General features: G+C 41.6%; 1 protein-coding gene across 9 annotated transcripts in view; it reads right to left on the bottom strand.

Moving 5' to 3' along the window:
- Positions 1 to 18,062, bottom strand: part of FNBP1 (formin binding protein 1) — a 141,112-nt gene that overhangs the window by 50,744 nt on the left and 72,306 nt on the right. For all 9 annotated transcript variants that reach the window (XM_060154079.1, XM_060154077.1, XM_060154078.1 and 6 more), the window contains exons 5-6: positions 10,743 to 10,805; positions 10,205 to 10,309 (exon numbers count right to left, since the gene is read on the bottom strand). In XM_060154079.1, coding sequence (XP_060010062.1) covers positions 10,205 to 10,309; positions 10,743 to 10,805 — 168 coding nt within the window. The remainder of the gene's footprint in view (positions 1 to 10,204; positions 10,310 to 10,742; positions 10,806 to 18,062) is intronic.

Below are 18,062 nucleotides of genomic sequence, written 5' to 3'. Positions count from 1 at the left end.
GCCGCAACTAAAAATCACACATACCGCAACTAAGACCTGGCACAGCCAAATAAATAAATTTTAATGTTGACCTTGAATGCAGTTAAATCACTGCATTTTATTTTTTCTTTTCTTTTTTTTAAATGTTTTATTATTTTATTTTTATTTATTTATTTTTGGCTGCATTGCTGTACACGGGCTTTCTTCTAGTTGCCACAAGCGGGAGCTGCTATTCGATGTGGTGCGTGGGCTTCTCATTGCGGTGTCTTCTCGGCTAAAATAAAAGGACTGAGAATACTAACCGTCCATGAGGGCGAGGAGCAGCTGCCGCTGTGTGTCGGTTGGTACAGCCACTTTGTCAAAGCTCTGACAGTGCACTGCGCCAAATTCGCACCTGTGACCCAGGGTTCCACCTCACCTCAGGTACACGCCCATGGCGGAGAGACCATGGCCACCAACTGACATGTATAAGAATGTTCACAGGAGCTTTTATTCTTTTTTAGGAGCTTTATTCTTAATTTAGTCTCAATATGGAAACAGTCCAAACATCTACCAACCTGAGAATGGCTAAATTGTGGTACGTCCACACAATGGGCACCACACGGCAACACAAACCACCCCCGCACGACAAAAATATGAATCTCACAGACATCATATTGAGTTAGATGGCCACGTTATGGTATGTAAATTACACCTCAATAAAAACCTATTTTAAAAGGTCTATAAGGACACATACCAATGGCGAGAGTGACCACCTCTGAGGAGGGTCTGGGAGGTGGAGGGCTGGACAGCAGAGAATACTTCCACCTAATCCTCAGTGCTTTAATTTTTTTACAAGAGACTCCTATATTTGAGTAAGACATAATACGGTTTGATTTTTCCATGTTCCCTTGCAGTCCTTCGACTGCTCAATATTACAAGACAGATAGTAAGGACTATCTTTTCCATCTCCTTAAAAAGGAGGAAAAAAGTCTGGTTTTACCTTCAACTTGAGCGTATGGGTCACGAGCCATGAGATGACCTATTCCAACCTCTATTGGTTCTTTGACATCGCCAGCTTCACTCATTTCAAATCACTACAACTCATTCCAAGTCTTCAAATCCAAAGCTTTCTGACAGTGGCATAAAAACCATTCCATTGAACTTATTTTCTTTCCCCATCGTTCTTCTAAGGCACATGGCATCCTCACAACATCCAAATATGTTCACTGGCCCAGAGGTAAAACTGTCAGGTTTTTTTCTTATGCCTACTTTCAACGTATAAATTTACATTTAGTTAAACTGGGTGCCTCAAGGCTAACAAATACCCTCTTGTAAGCAAATGACTAAACATCTGGCCACACAGATGCTGAACACAAAGCAAAAACGTGGACTCGAGCAGATTTAGGCAATTTGAACACAGAGCCAATCCCTCTGCGGAACATTTAACTTCCCAAAAGGAGAAGAAGAAAATCAGGCTCCTACCCAGATCCTACGCAGCTTAGAAGATGCATGCACATATAGTTCCCATGAGCTGTGTCATCAAACACAAGCGTAGTTTAGGAAAGTCCATCCTACTCATGGTGGGAGCAGCTACAATGTCTTTGTAAACACAGGCATGGCATTCCAAGTGTCGTGGGGCTGACTGCTGGAAAAAGGAGGGGGAGTGATCTTGAATACAATTGGATAATTTAATCATGGGCAGAAACTGGAGGAAAAGACATTTATATTAGATCTGAAGGCTATTAGAAGTCAAAATGGGAAATTACATTAAGTATCCACAAGAACTGAAACACTGCATCCTTTCAGCTTGTTACTGACAAGAGGCTTCACTGTTGATAATGCAAAAACTGATACAACAGTCAAATCACAGTTTGTTTTGGGGAAATTACAGTGCTTCAAGTGATACTCATAAGCAAAATAACTTAAGAATAACTTAAGAATTCCAATGTTTAGACATTGCTCTATGAGCTTCAACATTTGTGATGCTAAAATCCAGTAATTTATCACATCCTTAGGGAGGAGGTAAATAGTACTTCCATAAAAATAACAAAATGACTCTCTACGTATAAGAAATAATAATACATCCTTGGAAATATTAAAATAGTTGAGGAGAGCAGTTCAATTTGGTAGTACCTTCCAAAAGTCCTAAAGCTGCAACTGGACCCAGCAATTGCACGTTTGTTAAGTTAACTACCTTGGATCTGACCTGAGGGAGAAAAATTAAAAAGTCATCCTGGAAGTTTTTCAATCACAAAGGACTAGAACTCACACAGCGTGTGTGGATCACCAACCCCAAGTTGGAAATTCAGACTGATGCAGTCCTGGCCTGGTAGTGACCCCAGGTAATGCCAGCTCCCTGGAGAACCCACTTTAAATGTAGGCCAGAGATGAAATTCCAAGAAACGCACATTTATAATCACACACACTCTGTTTTGAATCTCACATGTTTTTCTGCTGTGACATACTTTCTTCTGTGACTGAAATATAAGGCAATGATGTTGGTATAACATAGAAGCCTTGCCAGTCTGTATGCAATTTTTCACAGTAAATTAATGTTTGGAAGCAATCACAGGTAAGCCTTAGCAACGTCATGCAGATTTTAAGAAAAAGGCTAAATACGTCTGGAACTAATATAATATTGTACATCAATTATACTTCAATTTAAAAAAAAAAGAAAGAAAAAGGCTAAAAATCTACAGAATTGCAACTAGTGGCTGCTTCAGTGGCTTCAAGAACTGCTACCATACTCATTCTGTTGAACTACCTGGTAAAGCTACATATGCAAAATCTGGAAAGATATTTCCACCTGCGGCAAAACAGGTGCAGGAAGTATTTATCCAGGATAAATTTTGCTGAAAGTGAATGCTTCCAAGGACCTACGTGTCTTAAGGCCCGAATACTCAGAAGGACCTACATCTTAAAGGACAAGGGCTGTGATACTCAATTCAAACGCTAGTTGTTTTACTAGGATTGTTGTTTTGTTGGTTCTCTGGTTACAAAGTTCTGTAAGTACTGAGTGATCTATTTCTAAGCCTATTTTCCCCTAAGTCCTGTTCATTATCTTTAGCAGCTTTTTTTTTTTTTGCAGAACATAAAGTTTTTCAGCAACGCATTTATGGCATTATAGAAGAAAGGACAAAAATATAGGAGGAAACAAGTCAGCCAACACAACAAACTGAAGAAACAGGCCCACATAAATTGTAGATACTGAAATTAATCAAATTATAAAGTCAGTGTGTTTAGTATGTTTAAAGAAGTAAAATATGGTACAAGGGTGTGACAAAGCAACAAGAAAATAACAAATGACTCTATAGATTTTAAAGAGAGCTATAAAGAACTTCTAGAAATGAAAATGTAACAACTGAAATTAGAAACTCAATGGACATGTTAAACCACAGATCAGACACAGCTTAAGAGAGAATTACTGAAATGGAAGTTATATCTAAAGGAATTACATGGAACACAGCAGAGAAAGAGAGAGACAAAGAGATGAAAAATACAAATATAGCTTAATAGGCATGGAGGATAGAGTAGATATTTTAACTAATGCCTTATAATCAGAGTTCCAATGGAAACAATAGAATGAGGAATAGGCAAGCATCAGAAAATTCCAATCTGGAGGCAATAAGCCCAATGAATCAAAAGGAAGATAAAGAAAGTCACCCCTATTTTAAAGACAAAAAGACAAGAAAATAGATCTTTATAGTTATTAAAAAGAAGAGACATTATCTTCAAAGGATTAACAATTATACTGGCTTCTCGCACACTGTGACTTCTCAACTACAAACGGGAGTCAAAAGATGGCAGCATAAGACCCTCCAGGTGCAATACACTCACCCTAGGGCCGTACACATGGAGAAATCATGTTTCAAGAATGAAAGTGAAAAAAAGACAGTTCCAATCAAACAAAAACTGAGATTTTACTGTAATAAATCTCTGCTAAGGGAACTTCTAAAGGTGTCCTTTGGGAAGAAGGAATAAGACTCCAGGTACAAAAAGAAATGGTGAACAAAGAAAATAGAAAGTATATTTATAGAACTATATAAAAAAAATTAATGCAGTTGAACCAAAAATATTCACAAATACATTGCAATGTTAAGAGGGAGCTGGTTTTAGTTAAAGTTGTTTGGGTGGACATTAGTAAAGACCCTAATTCACTTTATAGTTAGGCTGAACATATATGTTAAAATGTCTAGGACTTCCCTGGTGGTGCAGTGGTTAAGAATCCGCCTGCCAATGCAGGAGACACGGGTTTGAGCCCTGCTCCAGGAAGATCCCACATGCCGCGGAGCAACTAAGCCCGTGCGCCACAACTACTGAGCCTGCGTTCTAGAGCCCATGAGACACAACTACTGAGCCCACTTGCCACAGCTACTGAAGCCTGTGTGCCTAGAGCCCGTGCTCTGCAACAAGAGAAGCTACCACAATGAGAAGCCCGCACACCGCAACGAAGAGTAGCCCCCACTTGCCACAACTAGAGAAAGCCCACGCACAGCAACAAAGACCCAATGCAGCCAAAAAAAAAAAAAAAAAAAACAGTCTAGGTTTACCAAATAAAGCACAGAAATAGAATACATAATGTCCAAAGCAGTAGAGGAGAAAACGGAATGAGGAAAACAAAACACAATTTTCAAAAGTCCAAGAAGGCAAGAAACAGAGTATCAGGGAAAGGGGGAAGGAAACAGTGAAACAAATAGAAATAAAATGAGATGGTATACATCCATCCAAACTCTCCAGGTGAAAGGTAAAGGCCATCAGACTGTATTAAAAAGAAATCCAGCTATATGCCATTTACAAAAGACACATCTAAATATGGGAACAAAGAAACATGTAGACTAAAACCATGGGAAAGACTTGCCAGGCAAATGCTGACCCAAAGAAAAGGCTGGTTTATGTTGGGTAAAATAGACTTCAAGGCATAAAGCATGACTGTGGAAATCAGTGAAAAATTAAATCACATTGAAGACATTACAATTCTAAACTTTATTCTTTAAGAAAACAGCTTTACAATGGAAGAGCAAAATGGACAGAAAATGACAAATCTTCCATCGTTATCATCGCAATAGTTAATGTAATGATCACTGCCCACTGCCATAAATGGCTTTGACTATCTTGTACATATTATCTCAACCAACACTCACATCAATCGTTTCCTTCTGTGTTCCCATTTTACAGACAAGGAAAGTGAGGCACAAAGAAGTGACATATCTCTATCAAAATACATTACAACAGGGCTTCCCTGGTGGCGCAGTGGTTGAGAGTCCACCTGCCGATGCAGGGGACACGGGTTCATGCCCCGGTCTGGGAAGATCCCACATGCCGCGGAGCGGCTGGGCCCGTGAGCCATGGCCGCTGAGCCTGCGCGTCTGGAGCCTGTGCTCCGCAATGGGAGAGGCCACAACAGTGAAAGGCCCGCGTAATGCAAAAAAAAAAAAAAAAAAGAAAATACATTACAACAAGCAGACAAAAAATCCTTAATGATGGGAAGATGTGGGTAATCAGCAAGTTTGCTCTAACGAAAAAATGTAGAACTCTGCAACCAAGAAATGGAAAATACACATTCTTTTCAATTACTTAGAGAACACTTATAAAAACTGACCCTGTACTAGGCTATAAGACAAGTCTCAACAAACGTAAAAGTCTCAAACTCAGACTTTCTATAACCACAATGCAATTAAATTAGAAATCATTAACAAAAAGATAAGTTTAAAAACGTCATACAATTGGAAATTGTATGCTTCCAAATATGCTTCCAAATAAATTACTGGAGAGACTAAATAGTAAAAGAAATGAAAAATATCAGGACATGAACAATAATAATACTACTGCATACCAAAATCCGTGGGTTGCAAATAAAACAGTAGTTAAATGGGAACTTTGTTCATTAAATGCTTATATTAGAAAAGAAGAAAAGTTGAAATGAGAAAAGCATCTGAAGAAAGAAATTTTTAAAAGGGCAATAAAATAAATCCAAAGATATTGACAGAAGAGGAAGAGGAGGAAGAAGAAGAAAAAGAAAATAAATAAAATAGAAAGTAAAAAGAAGTTCCATAAAGATAACTTTTGGTTTTTGTAAAATACTAATAAAAAATGATTTTAAAAAACAGACCCTCGAGACTTCCCCGGCGGTCCAATGGTTAAGACTCTGCGCTTCCACTGAAGGGAGCACGGTTTGATACCTGGTCGGGGAACTAAGATCCCACATGTTGCACGGCGTGGCCAAAAACAAACAAACAAATAAATAAAAGATGAAGACCATTAATGTCCTTTAAAAAAAACAAACAGACCCTCGGACTTCCCTGGCGGCACAGTGTTTGGGAGTCTGCCTGCTGGTGCAGGAGACACAGGTTCGAGCCCTGGTCAGGGAAGATCCCACATGCCGTGGAGCAACTAGGCCCGTGCACCACAGCTACTGAGCCTGTGCTCTGGAGACCGTGAGCCACAGCTGCTGAGCCCATGTGCCGCAACTACTGAAGCCCGTGCGCCTAGAGCCCATGCTCTGCAACTAAGAGAAGCCACCGCACCACAGAGGAGTATTCCTCACTCACCACAGCTAGAGAAGGACCGCGCGCAGCAGCAAATACCCAACACAGCCAAAAATAAATAAGTAGATAAAAATTAAAATATATATACATTATTAAAACAAAACAAAACAAAACAGACCCTTCCCAGTACTTCACTGGTGGTTCAGTGGTTAAGAATCGCCTTCCAATTCAGGGGACGTGGGTTCGATCCCTGGTCGGGGAATTAAGATCCCACATGCCGTGGGGCAACTAATCCTGCATGCCACAACTACTGAGCCTGTGCACTCTGGAGCCCATGTGCCACAACTAGAGAGAAGCCCACGCCGCATTGAAAGATCCCACATGCCACAACGATGATGCCAGATGCCACATTTAAGACCAAATGCAGCCAAGTAAATCAATCAATAAATAAGAATTGATTTAAAAAAAAAGGCCCTCCAAAAGTATAAATAAATAATAATAGGAATAAATAAGGGAGACACACAATATATGCAGCAAAAAATTAAGGTGAGAGAATATTATGGGCAACTTTTGGCCACTAAATTTGAAAACCTGGGACGAGATGGATATATTTCTAGAAAAATATAACATACCAGGATCAACCAAAGAAAAAGACAATAAAGGAATTGGATCAGTAGTTAGAAACTCTCCCACAATAAAGGATTACAAAATATTTACGGAACAGTTAATTTCATCTCACATATATTATCCAGAGAGTAAAGAGCAACACTCCACAACTAAAAAGATGTAAAGCAGGGCTTCCCTGGTGGCGCAGTGGTTGAGAGTCCGCCTGCCAATGCAGAGGACGCGGGTTCGTGCCCCGGTCCGGGAAGATCCCACATGCCGTGGAGCGGCTGGGGCCGGCGGCCGTGAGCTGTGGCCGCTGAGCCTGCACATCCGGAGCCTGTGCTCCGCAACGGGAGAGGCCACAACAGTGAGAGGCCCGCGTACCGCAAAAAAAAAAAAAAAGAAGTAAAGCAAACTAGAACAGCCAAGAAAGAAAAATTACAGATCAATTTCAATGACTATAGATGCAAAATCTTAAAATGTTAACAAAATAAATTCAGCTCTGTATAAAAAAAAATACATCATAACCTAGTTATATTCGTCCGAGGAACGCTAATTTGGTTCAATACAAGAAAATTTAATAATGTAATCTACCCGTTAATAGATTAAAGGAAGCAGAAAAGGTATTTGATGATGTTCAATATTAAGTCAAGCTTTAAAAAAAAACTTGTTGGGGCTTCCCTGGTGGCGCAGTGGTTGAGAGTCCGCCTGCCGATGCAGGGGACGCGGGTTCATGCCCTGGTCTGGGAAGATCCCACATGCCGCGGAGCGGCTGGGCCCGTGAGCCATGGCCGCTGAGCCTGCGCGTCTGGAGCCTGTTGCTCCGCAACGGGAGAGGCCACAACAGTGAGAGGCCCGCGTACCGCAAATAAAAAAAAAACAAAAAAACAAAAAACTTGTTGGCAAAATAGAAAAAGAAGGGAAATCCCTTAGCCCGATAAAGGGTATATTATAATCATGCTTAATGGGGAAACATTTGAAGCACCCTCTTTATAATCTAGAACGAGATAAGGAAGTCCACAATAACTGCTACTGCCAGCATAATAGAGGTCGTAACCAGCAGAGCAAGATAAGAGAAATAAATAAAAGACATAAAGATTGAAACAGAAGATATAAGACTGTCATTATTTGCTGGTGTTATGACTGTCCCTACGGAAAACCCCAAAAGAGAAATAAAAAGAGAGTTTAGCAAGCATCTGGCTCTAAAATTAATATATAAAAGTTATGTGTTCTATAGTCCACATGAATTAAGTAAAAAACATAATATCAAATGAAAAACAGTCAAGTCACAAGAAAAGAAATGAAAGTATGATTTTCTTTCTATAAAGGTGAAAAGTGCACAAAATTATGAAATAAACTCTTTGGAGATACAGACACCTACGGTAAAGCTATGAAGAAGCGAGGAGATGATTAACACCAAATTAAGGATAAAGTTTACCTCTAGAGTGAAGAGAAGGATGAAGTTAGGAAGGGAGGCTTGAAAGGCAACAATAAGATTTTTATTTCTTAAGATAGGTTGTGGATTAGCAGCTGTTCCCTTTGTTACTATTCTTTACACTGTACATGTGTAGTATACATAATCTTTTTTAAAGAAAAGGCTCTGAGGGAATTCCCTGGCAGTCTAGTGGTTAGGACTCTGTGCTTCCACTTCAGGGGACACAGGTTCGATCCCTGGTCAGGGAACCAAGATCTCGCAAGCCACGTGGCGCGGCCAAAAAAAAAAAAAAAAAAAGTAAAGTACCTTTGTTTAGAGACCAGGAAGGAATGGTGGAGGCTCTGAAAGGTATTTTATTAACCATAGTTGGATGTTTTAATTTTTTTCTCCCACTTCATTTGGTTGTATTTTCAGGTATTTCTACAATGAGCAAGGATAGATAGCTTTTTTCCTAAGACAAGGTCATAATAGTAATGGCTTTTAAAAAGTCTTTCAATAAATAAAAATCACTCCAATTTTACATTTAGGGTAATAAAATATTTGCTACAGAATGCATACCTTTGTGCCAGGCATGTTTCTGGGACACATATACTGATTTTACCTCCTTTAACCCCAAATGTTTTTTTGATAAACTTTGGGTCAATCTACTTTAATGGAATAACATATTAAATACTTCAGGGAATTAATATTTTATGAGAACTTATAACAAATTTATGGTAATTTATGGGTAACTTTACCAGCAAATTAATATATCTTTTGGTAAAGTAAATGTCTCCACTCAAGATCAAATATAGACATTAAGAATGTGTTTTCTAATATATTAGATAATTTTAGAGGAAGGCATGCTAATATATACCTAGGCTTTAAGCAAGGAATCTGGCAGAATTGGGCAATGAATAACTAATTCACACTATTTTCTGAGCAAATTCAACTCCAAATAATCTGGCAAAAGTGAAAGAAATCTGCAAAAAAGCAGGGTTTTTCCCCACTTAAAGCATGAGTCTGTGAATGCCAAAGTAGCCCTGGGCAGTCACGAATGAATACTGTTATTTAATAGCCCAGTTTTGTTTACACTAACATTGATGACTTTTATAAAAAGAAACTTTAACTTCCAGGGAAAAAACACAGAGGGAACCACAGGAAGACACAGTACAAGCTTTATAATAATATTCCTAATTGCCAATACAAGTCCATTTTGGGAAAAGCTTTTGGGAGGACTTTCCAATGCAAGCCTTCAAGTACAACCTGTTATCAACCTGAATGAATCCATTAGAACACAGGCCACTCGTGTGAATCTCTTTACCTTTTTAACAGAAGCACTGTAAGCGGCCGAGCTCTTCCAGATGGCACTGGACAGTCTGCTCCAGCTTTTAAGAGGCTGACTTTTTCTTTGAAAAGCCATTAAGAGAGAACCACGGTCTGCGGAAACCACCCCCTAAGGTATGTTCATGGTCTAAGTCTCCGTGTTATCATCCTGATGACTAAATAAATCAACAAACTGCTCAAATCATAACACCGAAGACTCCCCAAATTTTAGATTCTCCCCCTGCCACCCCACCGCCAACATCCCTCCGTTGACACAAAACGAAAATAATCCCAAGTAAAGTGGCCTTTTGTGGTTGCAGCAGAAAGGAGAACTTGGGAACCAGCAGTCTGGGAGGATACGTGATGAACGTTAAAAAGGGAAATGAAAGAAAGACCCTCACTTTCACCTTACCTTTTCAACATCTGCTTTTGTAACATTTATGTCAGCATCCATTTTCTCAAAGTACTGCTGGGCTCGGTCAGCCTCTTTGCAATCCCGCTCAAAACGTCTTTTACTCTAAAAGCAGAGGAAGATGGTGGTGGGGAAAGTAATTTTTAATGAAACCATGAGATTCTTATGAGAAGATGTAATTTTATCGACATCCGCCTGCCCCCCCTCCACCGAAAGCTTTCTTCTCCAAACTGATTTGTTCCGTGTCATCATTTCAGGAAGTTATTTTAAAATCCACATTTATTTCCATCCAAACTGTCTAATCTTTGTTCTTTCCATAGGATTTTTAGAAACAGACTCTGCTTGGACTCTTTTGGGCTTAACATTTTACTTTCAGCAATGATTTCTAGAAACCAGTTAAATTCAAATTATAAAAATCTCTAAAGACAATAAATAGTGTCTCTGTTTGTTTTGTACTTGCTGGTTGATTCAAGCTTAAGTTAAATTCAAACGAGAAAATCTATAAAGACATTTCTTGAGAGGTTGGGTTTTCACTTACTGATTCTAGTTGCTTCCAGCAAGTCTCTATGTGCTGCTGTGCCTTCCGTCCGTCATGAAAGTGCTGGAGGGGGAAACACACCCATAATTAGTACCCCCTCTTTCTCATATTAACACTTGAGGAAAGAAAAATTCATCCACTTCAATGATATTTATTTATTTATTTATTTATTTATTTATATTTTTATTATTTTTTTTGTGGTACGCGGGCCTCTCACTGCTGTGGCCTCTCCCGCTGCAGAGCACAGGCCCCAGACGTGCAGGCTCAGCGACCACGGCTCACGGGCCCAGCCGCTCCATGGCATGTGGGATCTTCCCGGACCGGGGCATGAACCCGTGTCCCCTGCATCTGCAGGCGGACTCTCAACCACTGCGCCACCAGGGAAGCCCAACTTCAACCATATTTAAATATTGACTATCTAGCATGTGCATGCCAGAGAAATTTAAGAGTTAAAAAATAAACGGGAAATGAAAACAGTAATAGTCAAGAGTTGACTTTCAAACTTTAGCTATAATAATACTGAATGCTAAGACTTACATACACCACTTGTAAAAATGACAGGAATGCTTTAAGACAGCAATCACTTTGATCTTTATTTTTAATCGCTTTGAGATGTAATTCATATACCAAAAGGTTCACCCATTGACATTGTTCAATTCAATGGATTTTAGTATAGTCACAAAATAGGCAACCCTCACCAATTTTAGAACATTTTTATCACCCCCCAAAAAACGCCGTACCTCTTAGCTGTCACCCGCCATCCTCCCCAGCCCTAGGCAACCACCACACCACTTCCTGTCTATATAGATTTGCTTATTCTGGAAGTTTCATATGAATGCAATCGTACTATATGATGTCTTTTGTGACTGACATCATGTCTTCATTATTTCATAATGTTCACTTAGCCTAATGTTTTCAAGGTTTATCCACGTGAGCACATGTATCAGTACTTTATTCTTTTTTATTGCGGCGTGATATTTCTTTGGGTGACTATACCACATTTTGTTGGTCCATTCACCAGCTAATGGGCATTTGGTTGTTCCCAGTTTGGGGCTATTATGAATAATGCAGCTGCAAACATCTGTATAAGTTTTGTGTGGATAGATGTTTCCATTACTTAGATTTTCTTAAAACTTAAAATTCATCTCCCTGCCATCTGCAAAGGCCCTGAGGCAGGTATGCGCTTGGTGTTGACCATCAAGGACGCCAGAGGGCCAGACCAAAGTGAGCCTCAAGAATATGAGGAGATGGGGTCAGAGAAGAAAGGGGCAGCCTGTGCAGGGTCTCGTAGGGTTTTTGTATGAATGAGCGGGGGATCTGTAAATGCCGTAAAGGAAGGTTCCAGGTGGGAGTCTCTCTCCAACCCTGGAAATGATGGAGATTTGGACCATGAGGTAGCAGTGCAGGTGGTGACAGAGGCTCAGATTCTGGCTGTCCTTTGCTCAGGAAAACGACTAGGATTTGCTGACGAATCAGATCAGAGGTGGGCTGTGAGATACGGAGGGGTCCGAGTGATTCCAAGGTTGTTCAGACTTGCACGGACTACGTAAACAGAAGCCCTTGCCCTCTGGTTCTGTTAGATTTGCCACGGAGCGGGTTCTGGCATATCAGAGGGTGTGAATTTCTATCTGCAGCTTTCCCTCGTTAGGATGCCAGGGGCTGGCCAGGTCCTTTGACCAAAGGCCACAGCTCCTGTCAGGCAGCACCTCTGGCAGCTGATCTCTGAAGTTCCTTCAAGGCTGCCTTGCCCTTTGAGACCCAGGGCCACGGCAGCTCCCCACCAATGATTAGCCTGGGGGTACCGCTCCATCCCTCACTGCTTTTCCTGAGCCCTTTCCACAAGTGGTAAATGCTCCTTTTAATAAATGGCCTTCCCTCAATGACTAGGCTTGAATGTGCTGTCTGTTTTCTGGCCGCCGAGGTAAGCGCGGCTGGGAAGGGTGTGCTGTAGAGAAGGCACGGTGACAGGGGGACAGGCACAGACAGGTCCCCTCGGTACAGCCTCAGAGCCTTCTCTCTCAGTCGTCAGCGCCTATGGCTTAGCCAAGTCACAAAAGGTAGCTGACTCCTGGGAGGCCAGGGAGGAGGAGACAAAATCAGATTTTTTTTTTTTTAACAACAGTGCTCCTTTATAAGGGAATGTTTTCTTGTCTCTCTTCTGAGGTCACGTTTCACCATGTTAAGCGCCTCTTGACAGCAAGGTTTATCCATCGAGCAATTTTTTGGTCTAGAGGAGCCCCGTGGGGCTTCATTTTTCAAGTCTCATAATAGGCACAGGGATAGGACCGAAAAGAAATGGAGTCGAAGGTAGGAATAAACAAGCAAGAAAGGATTGGGCTTCGGGAGGAGTAAGGTGAGCTGAGAGCAGAGTTAGGGAGCTTTGGAGGAAGTACAGGTTTTCTGAAAGCCACATGTATCATTTTAAAGAAGGATGGAAGGAAGGAGGGAGGGAGGGCCTGGGGAGGTAGGGGGGCAGGAGGCTCCGGAGGGAGACCAAGGCTCAGCTGTGCCGCTCGGCCCTGAGAGTCCCTCGTCATTGTCCCAAACAGTCCAGAGGACCAGCCCCATTTCCTAAGCAGGTCCCCTGTGTTCTGCAGTTTGCAGAAAAGATACCTCCATTCCCCCAAATCTTACTTCGAGATTCAAAGACAGACACAAAAAGAGAAAGGAAAGCTCGGCACCCAATTCAGAGCTGGGCTCTAAGCTTCCGCTCCAGCTCGACAGCAACTCTGAAATGAATGTTTTCACAAAAGGAAAGCTCCCTCACAGCCAGGGCCGTCCTGATGGAGAGGAAACGCACACAAAGAACATGGAGAAGTGACGGACGTGGCACAGGAAAGGTGGACTGGGCTCTACTAGCAAAGGAATCTTCTCCGAAGACAATAGTGTTCCAAAAAAGGTCATGTTTTTGGAAGCATGAAGGATGATTTTTATTGAAAATCTACTGCATAGTAAACTCTCTTGTCACTTCTTCATTCCAAGGTGCAAAAATAAATATGAATTTATTTTTCAAGCACGGTGTGGACCTTGCTTGACGTTACTGGTGAGCTTTTGGCCAGGACGGACTCCTGTCACAACACACCCCGTGACACCACAATTCGGTGGAACCGAAACAATTATCTGAGAACTACACCTGTGATTGCATTTCACGTAGCTTAAGGAAAAAAATCTATATGTCACTGATTTTCCTTCCAGTCTTTCTTGCCTAGTATGTGTTCCTCCAAAATGGATTTGCCTACAACACACAAAAACAACCTTGTGCTGCCTGATCCCTTAGGAAACTAATGGATGGAACAAAAGCCCTTCTGACAGTTCTGAGCATCCCATGACCTAAATAGCAGCGGCCCTTTGTAACCAGCTCCATCTTCCCTCCTTTAATCGGAGAAGCTATCTTAACAGTTACCAAGTTAAACAAACCAACCAGCTTGCCAGATGTGTTTGTTGTTTATTAACAAACAATGGTCAAACATTTCTTCGCTGGGCAGATAGCAAGTGTGGATCTAAAAAGTGCGTCTCCAAGCTCTAAATAAAGAGGAATTGTTCTCTAGAAAAAGATAATAAGCACTTCTTTTGGAGGCACGGAGTGAAGTCATCACAGCTCTTTTCTCCTATCAGAGGAGAGACAGGAAATGCCATCTCTAGAGACCCAGAAAAATGCTCTTTGCTTTCTCCTGTAATAAGATACTTTAGTTTCTCTTCAAACATAATAATAGACCTTTTAAAAATGCCTGATGGTATCTGGGGTGACAGCTAAACTTACTTTCATTTCAACTTTTTGGTTGAACCTTAAAAATATACAGGTAAAATCTATACAAATAAAATCAGCCTTGAAAAATTTTTTAGAAATTTCCTGGGGACCAGGGGTAGCTGAGATAAAAAAATCACAGGGAACCTAAACTAGGCAAGCATTAACTTAAAGTAAAATGACAATGAAAAAGCTTCCAAGGAGATTTTTCTGCACTGCAAGAAATCATATTTAGGCTGAATAGACAAACGGTGAGAATGTTTATTATTCACATGTTACAATTAGGTACAACAGCTGCTCATTTTACTATATACATATAATATATCATTAATTTTTAAAACTACATTTAAAAAAGCAAAATATGGCACTGATGTTGAGAACAGCCACTTCAAAAAAAAAAGTGGAAAAAAAAAAAGAATAAACACTCAACTAAGGACAGTCAGCCATCTGGAATTTTAAATAAAACTCAGATTCCACAGATGAAAACAAAGGAACACAAAAACTTGAAAAGGCCAAGAGAAAAGGAGCTACCAGAAAATATGTCTGTGACAAATATTAGAATTTCCTCAAAACCTACAATGTGGTGAGTTTGAGTACTAGCAGCTTCTAAGCCTGACTCAGGATTAATTAACGTAGCGATAAATCTGTGTGTGTAGATCTTTATGTGGACCGTGTAGGAAAGCTGTGAAGCATCTTCAGACCTCCTCAAGGGAGCATTCTGTCACCTCACTGAAGTCCCAAACCATAAACCCAGAAACGTTCCTGACAGGAGTTGCATTCTGCTTTTCTTCAGTAAGGCCTGTTTCCCCCAAATTCATTTATAATAAAAATATCTTCTCAATGAACTTGTTTAAAGTTCCTAAAACTGCCTGCCTCCCCGTGCCATGTTTTCAGTTATTTAACTTCCCCCGTAACACTGACCATCCAGGCACTGGGCAACCCCCCCCAAGGCCCCCCCGCCCCCGCCGAGTCCAGGTCCAGGTCCAGCAGCCCCGGCCAGGTTTCCTTCATCCCCTCTCCTGCTGTGCCCTTACCCCACCGACCCTCTTATTCTCATGCTGGCTTTTACTCCCCAGAACTCTCCCCACATCCACACTTTTTTTTTTTCTTGGCTTTGCCGTGCAGCTTGTGGGATCTTAGTTCCCCGACCAGGGACAGAACCCCAGGCCTCGGCAGTGTGAGCACTGAGTCCTAACCACTGGACCGCCAGGGAATTCCCCACATCCACACTTTTTACCTAGACTCCAGTAGTCTTTTTTAAACTGTTCTTCAAAAGGATCCCTTCTTTCACATCCCTTAAACTTCTAATTCCTCTGAAGAATCCCGATTAACTCAGGATGAAAGGATCTTCAAATGATCAGTATTAAGCAGCAAATGACTCAGATTCCTCACTTGATCTCTTCCAAGGGTATGAAACTGTTCTTCCAAACCAAAACAAGGAAAATCGCCCTTAATAAGGATTTTAGGTAGAGTGCGAGGTTGATGGGTGCAACTTTCGGGACAGTAATCCTTCCTTGGGCTGAAAGATCTTAAAATCTAACTCAAATCGTTCACTCAACAGGTGTTAATTCCACACCCACATGTGCAGGGTGTTGCTTTACTTGTGAATAAAACAAAGCCTCTTTCCTAGTGAAATAGTGGACACAGCAGTAAGAGAAAGAGGGTAAGGAACTAAAGAGGAATGGGTGTGGGTGCAGGCAGCATTTAGATAGGGCGGTCTGGGAGGATGCTTGAGCAGAGACTTGAATAAAGTGTAGGAGTGAAATTGCAAAGTTCTCGGAAACACCCTTCCAAGCAGCAGGAACAGCTAATGCAGATGCTTTGAAGTGGGAAAGGGCTTGGTGTATCCAAGGAACAGCTAGAAGCCAGTGCAATTAGACTGAAAGGAAGGATAAGGCAGAAGAAGGCAAGGGCTAGACCGTGGACAGCCTCCCAAGCCACATGAGCACAATGGAAAGCTACTGGAAATTTTAAGAAGGGAAGGGACATAGTCTGATTTGCACGATCACAAGGTTGCGCTGGCTGCTGTATGGAGAATGGACTGAATGGGGTTAGGAGGTGCAGGGGGACCAGGCAGGAGGATGGGGACCACCTGACTAAGGATGAGCTGGTGGTGGAGATGGAGATGGGGGGCTGGATCATGGACCATGGGGCAAGCCTGGAAGCAGAGATGAGTTAAAAATAAAAGGCTTAGGACAGTCCTCCAGATGAGAGATGATGAGAGACTAGATGTGGTGAGAAGTGTTTGGATTCAGAACAATTACTGAAGGGGGAGCTGACAGGACTTGACATTAGACAGAAGATGGGGCATAAGGGAAAAGTAAGTCCTGGATGCCCCACGTTTTTGGCCAGACCAACTGGGTTAAAAAGGACTGCCGGGCTTCCCTGGTGGCGCAGTGGTTGAGAGTCCGCCTGCCAATGCAGGGGACACGGGTTCGTGCCCCGGTCCGGGAAGATCCCACATGCCGCGGAGTGGCTGGGCCCGTGAGCCATGGTCGCTGAGCGTGCGCGTCCAGAGCCTGTGCTCCGCAACGGGAGAGGCCAAAACAGTGAGAGGCCCACGTACCACAAAAAAAAAAAAAAGGACTGCCATTCACAGATGGCAGGAATTGCAGTTTGGAATGGGGCATGATAAAGGATAAACTTGGGGAATCCAAAGTTTGTTTTGGACAGGTTGACAGGGCCACCACATTGCACAACTCTGGGGCATCTTTCACACTATTGCCGGGCTCCAGGGCCTCTGCTGACAGCAGTGTAGACATGGGTGATGGGTGATGCTATACCGGACATTTAAGGGGAGATGACTGGATATAGGAGAGTCAGGTGAGATACACCACAGTAGTCAAGAAATTCTCATACTTTTTAGAAGAAAAAGAAGGTCTCATTCTAACTTACAAGGGGGAAATACAAAACCCAAAGTCACATTTCAAATCCAGGAAGTCAAGGACAGAATTTAAGGATCCTGATAATTAAGTATGTTACCCCATAAATGAGAAAATAAAATTTCTTTGGTTCACCAGGCCAATGGTTTTGCAGTGACAGAACCACAGTGGGGACAGGGTGTTAATTAATTGATTGCCGCTATCACATGTTCTTTGAAAACAAAGAGAACAGAACAAAACAAATACACCTTCTAGACATACATTAAACCAGGGGATATTAGTGGGTGCTGTATAAGCGTGACACGCAGAAGACCAACAACTTTTATAGGGTTTCCCGCTTTTTGATTTATTTAAATAAATGCAGTAACACCAGTAAGGAAGAACAGCTCTTTAGACCCGCTGCTTCTTTTCCAGATCATGAAATCTAAGATCTGCCTTGCTTTTCTGTGTTTTCTTCCTACAGGTTCTGGCTTTATAACAGAGTATCCACAGTTGAATCTCAATAGGACTGAATAAATCAAAAACAGATTTGCAATTAGCTTGGTCATATAGATAAGCTCCTTTTCCTTTTTGCTTTCCTTCATGCTAAGTTTTGTCTCTTTGCTATCATCTCTTATAAAAACATGTTCTAGGGAGTGCCCTGGCGGTCTAGTAGTTAGGATTCAACACTTTCACTGCCGTGGCCCAGGTCAG

Source organism: Lagenorhynchus albirostris, chromosome 7 (genome assembly GCF_949774975.1).
Source record: "Lagenorhynchus albirostris chromosome 7, mLagAlb1.1, whole genome shotgun sequence".
NCBI classification, from domain to species: domain Eukaryota; kingdom Metazoa; phylum Chordata; class Mammalia; order Artiodactyla; family Delphinidae; genus Lagenorhynchus; species Lagenorhynchus albirostris.
This window is presented reverse-complemented; position numbering and strand designations above follow the sequence as displayed.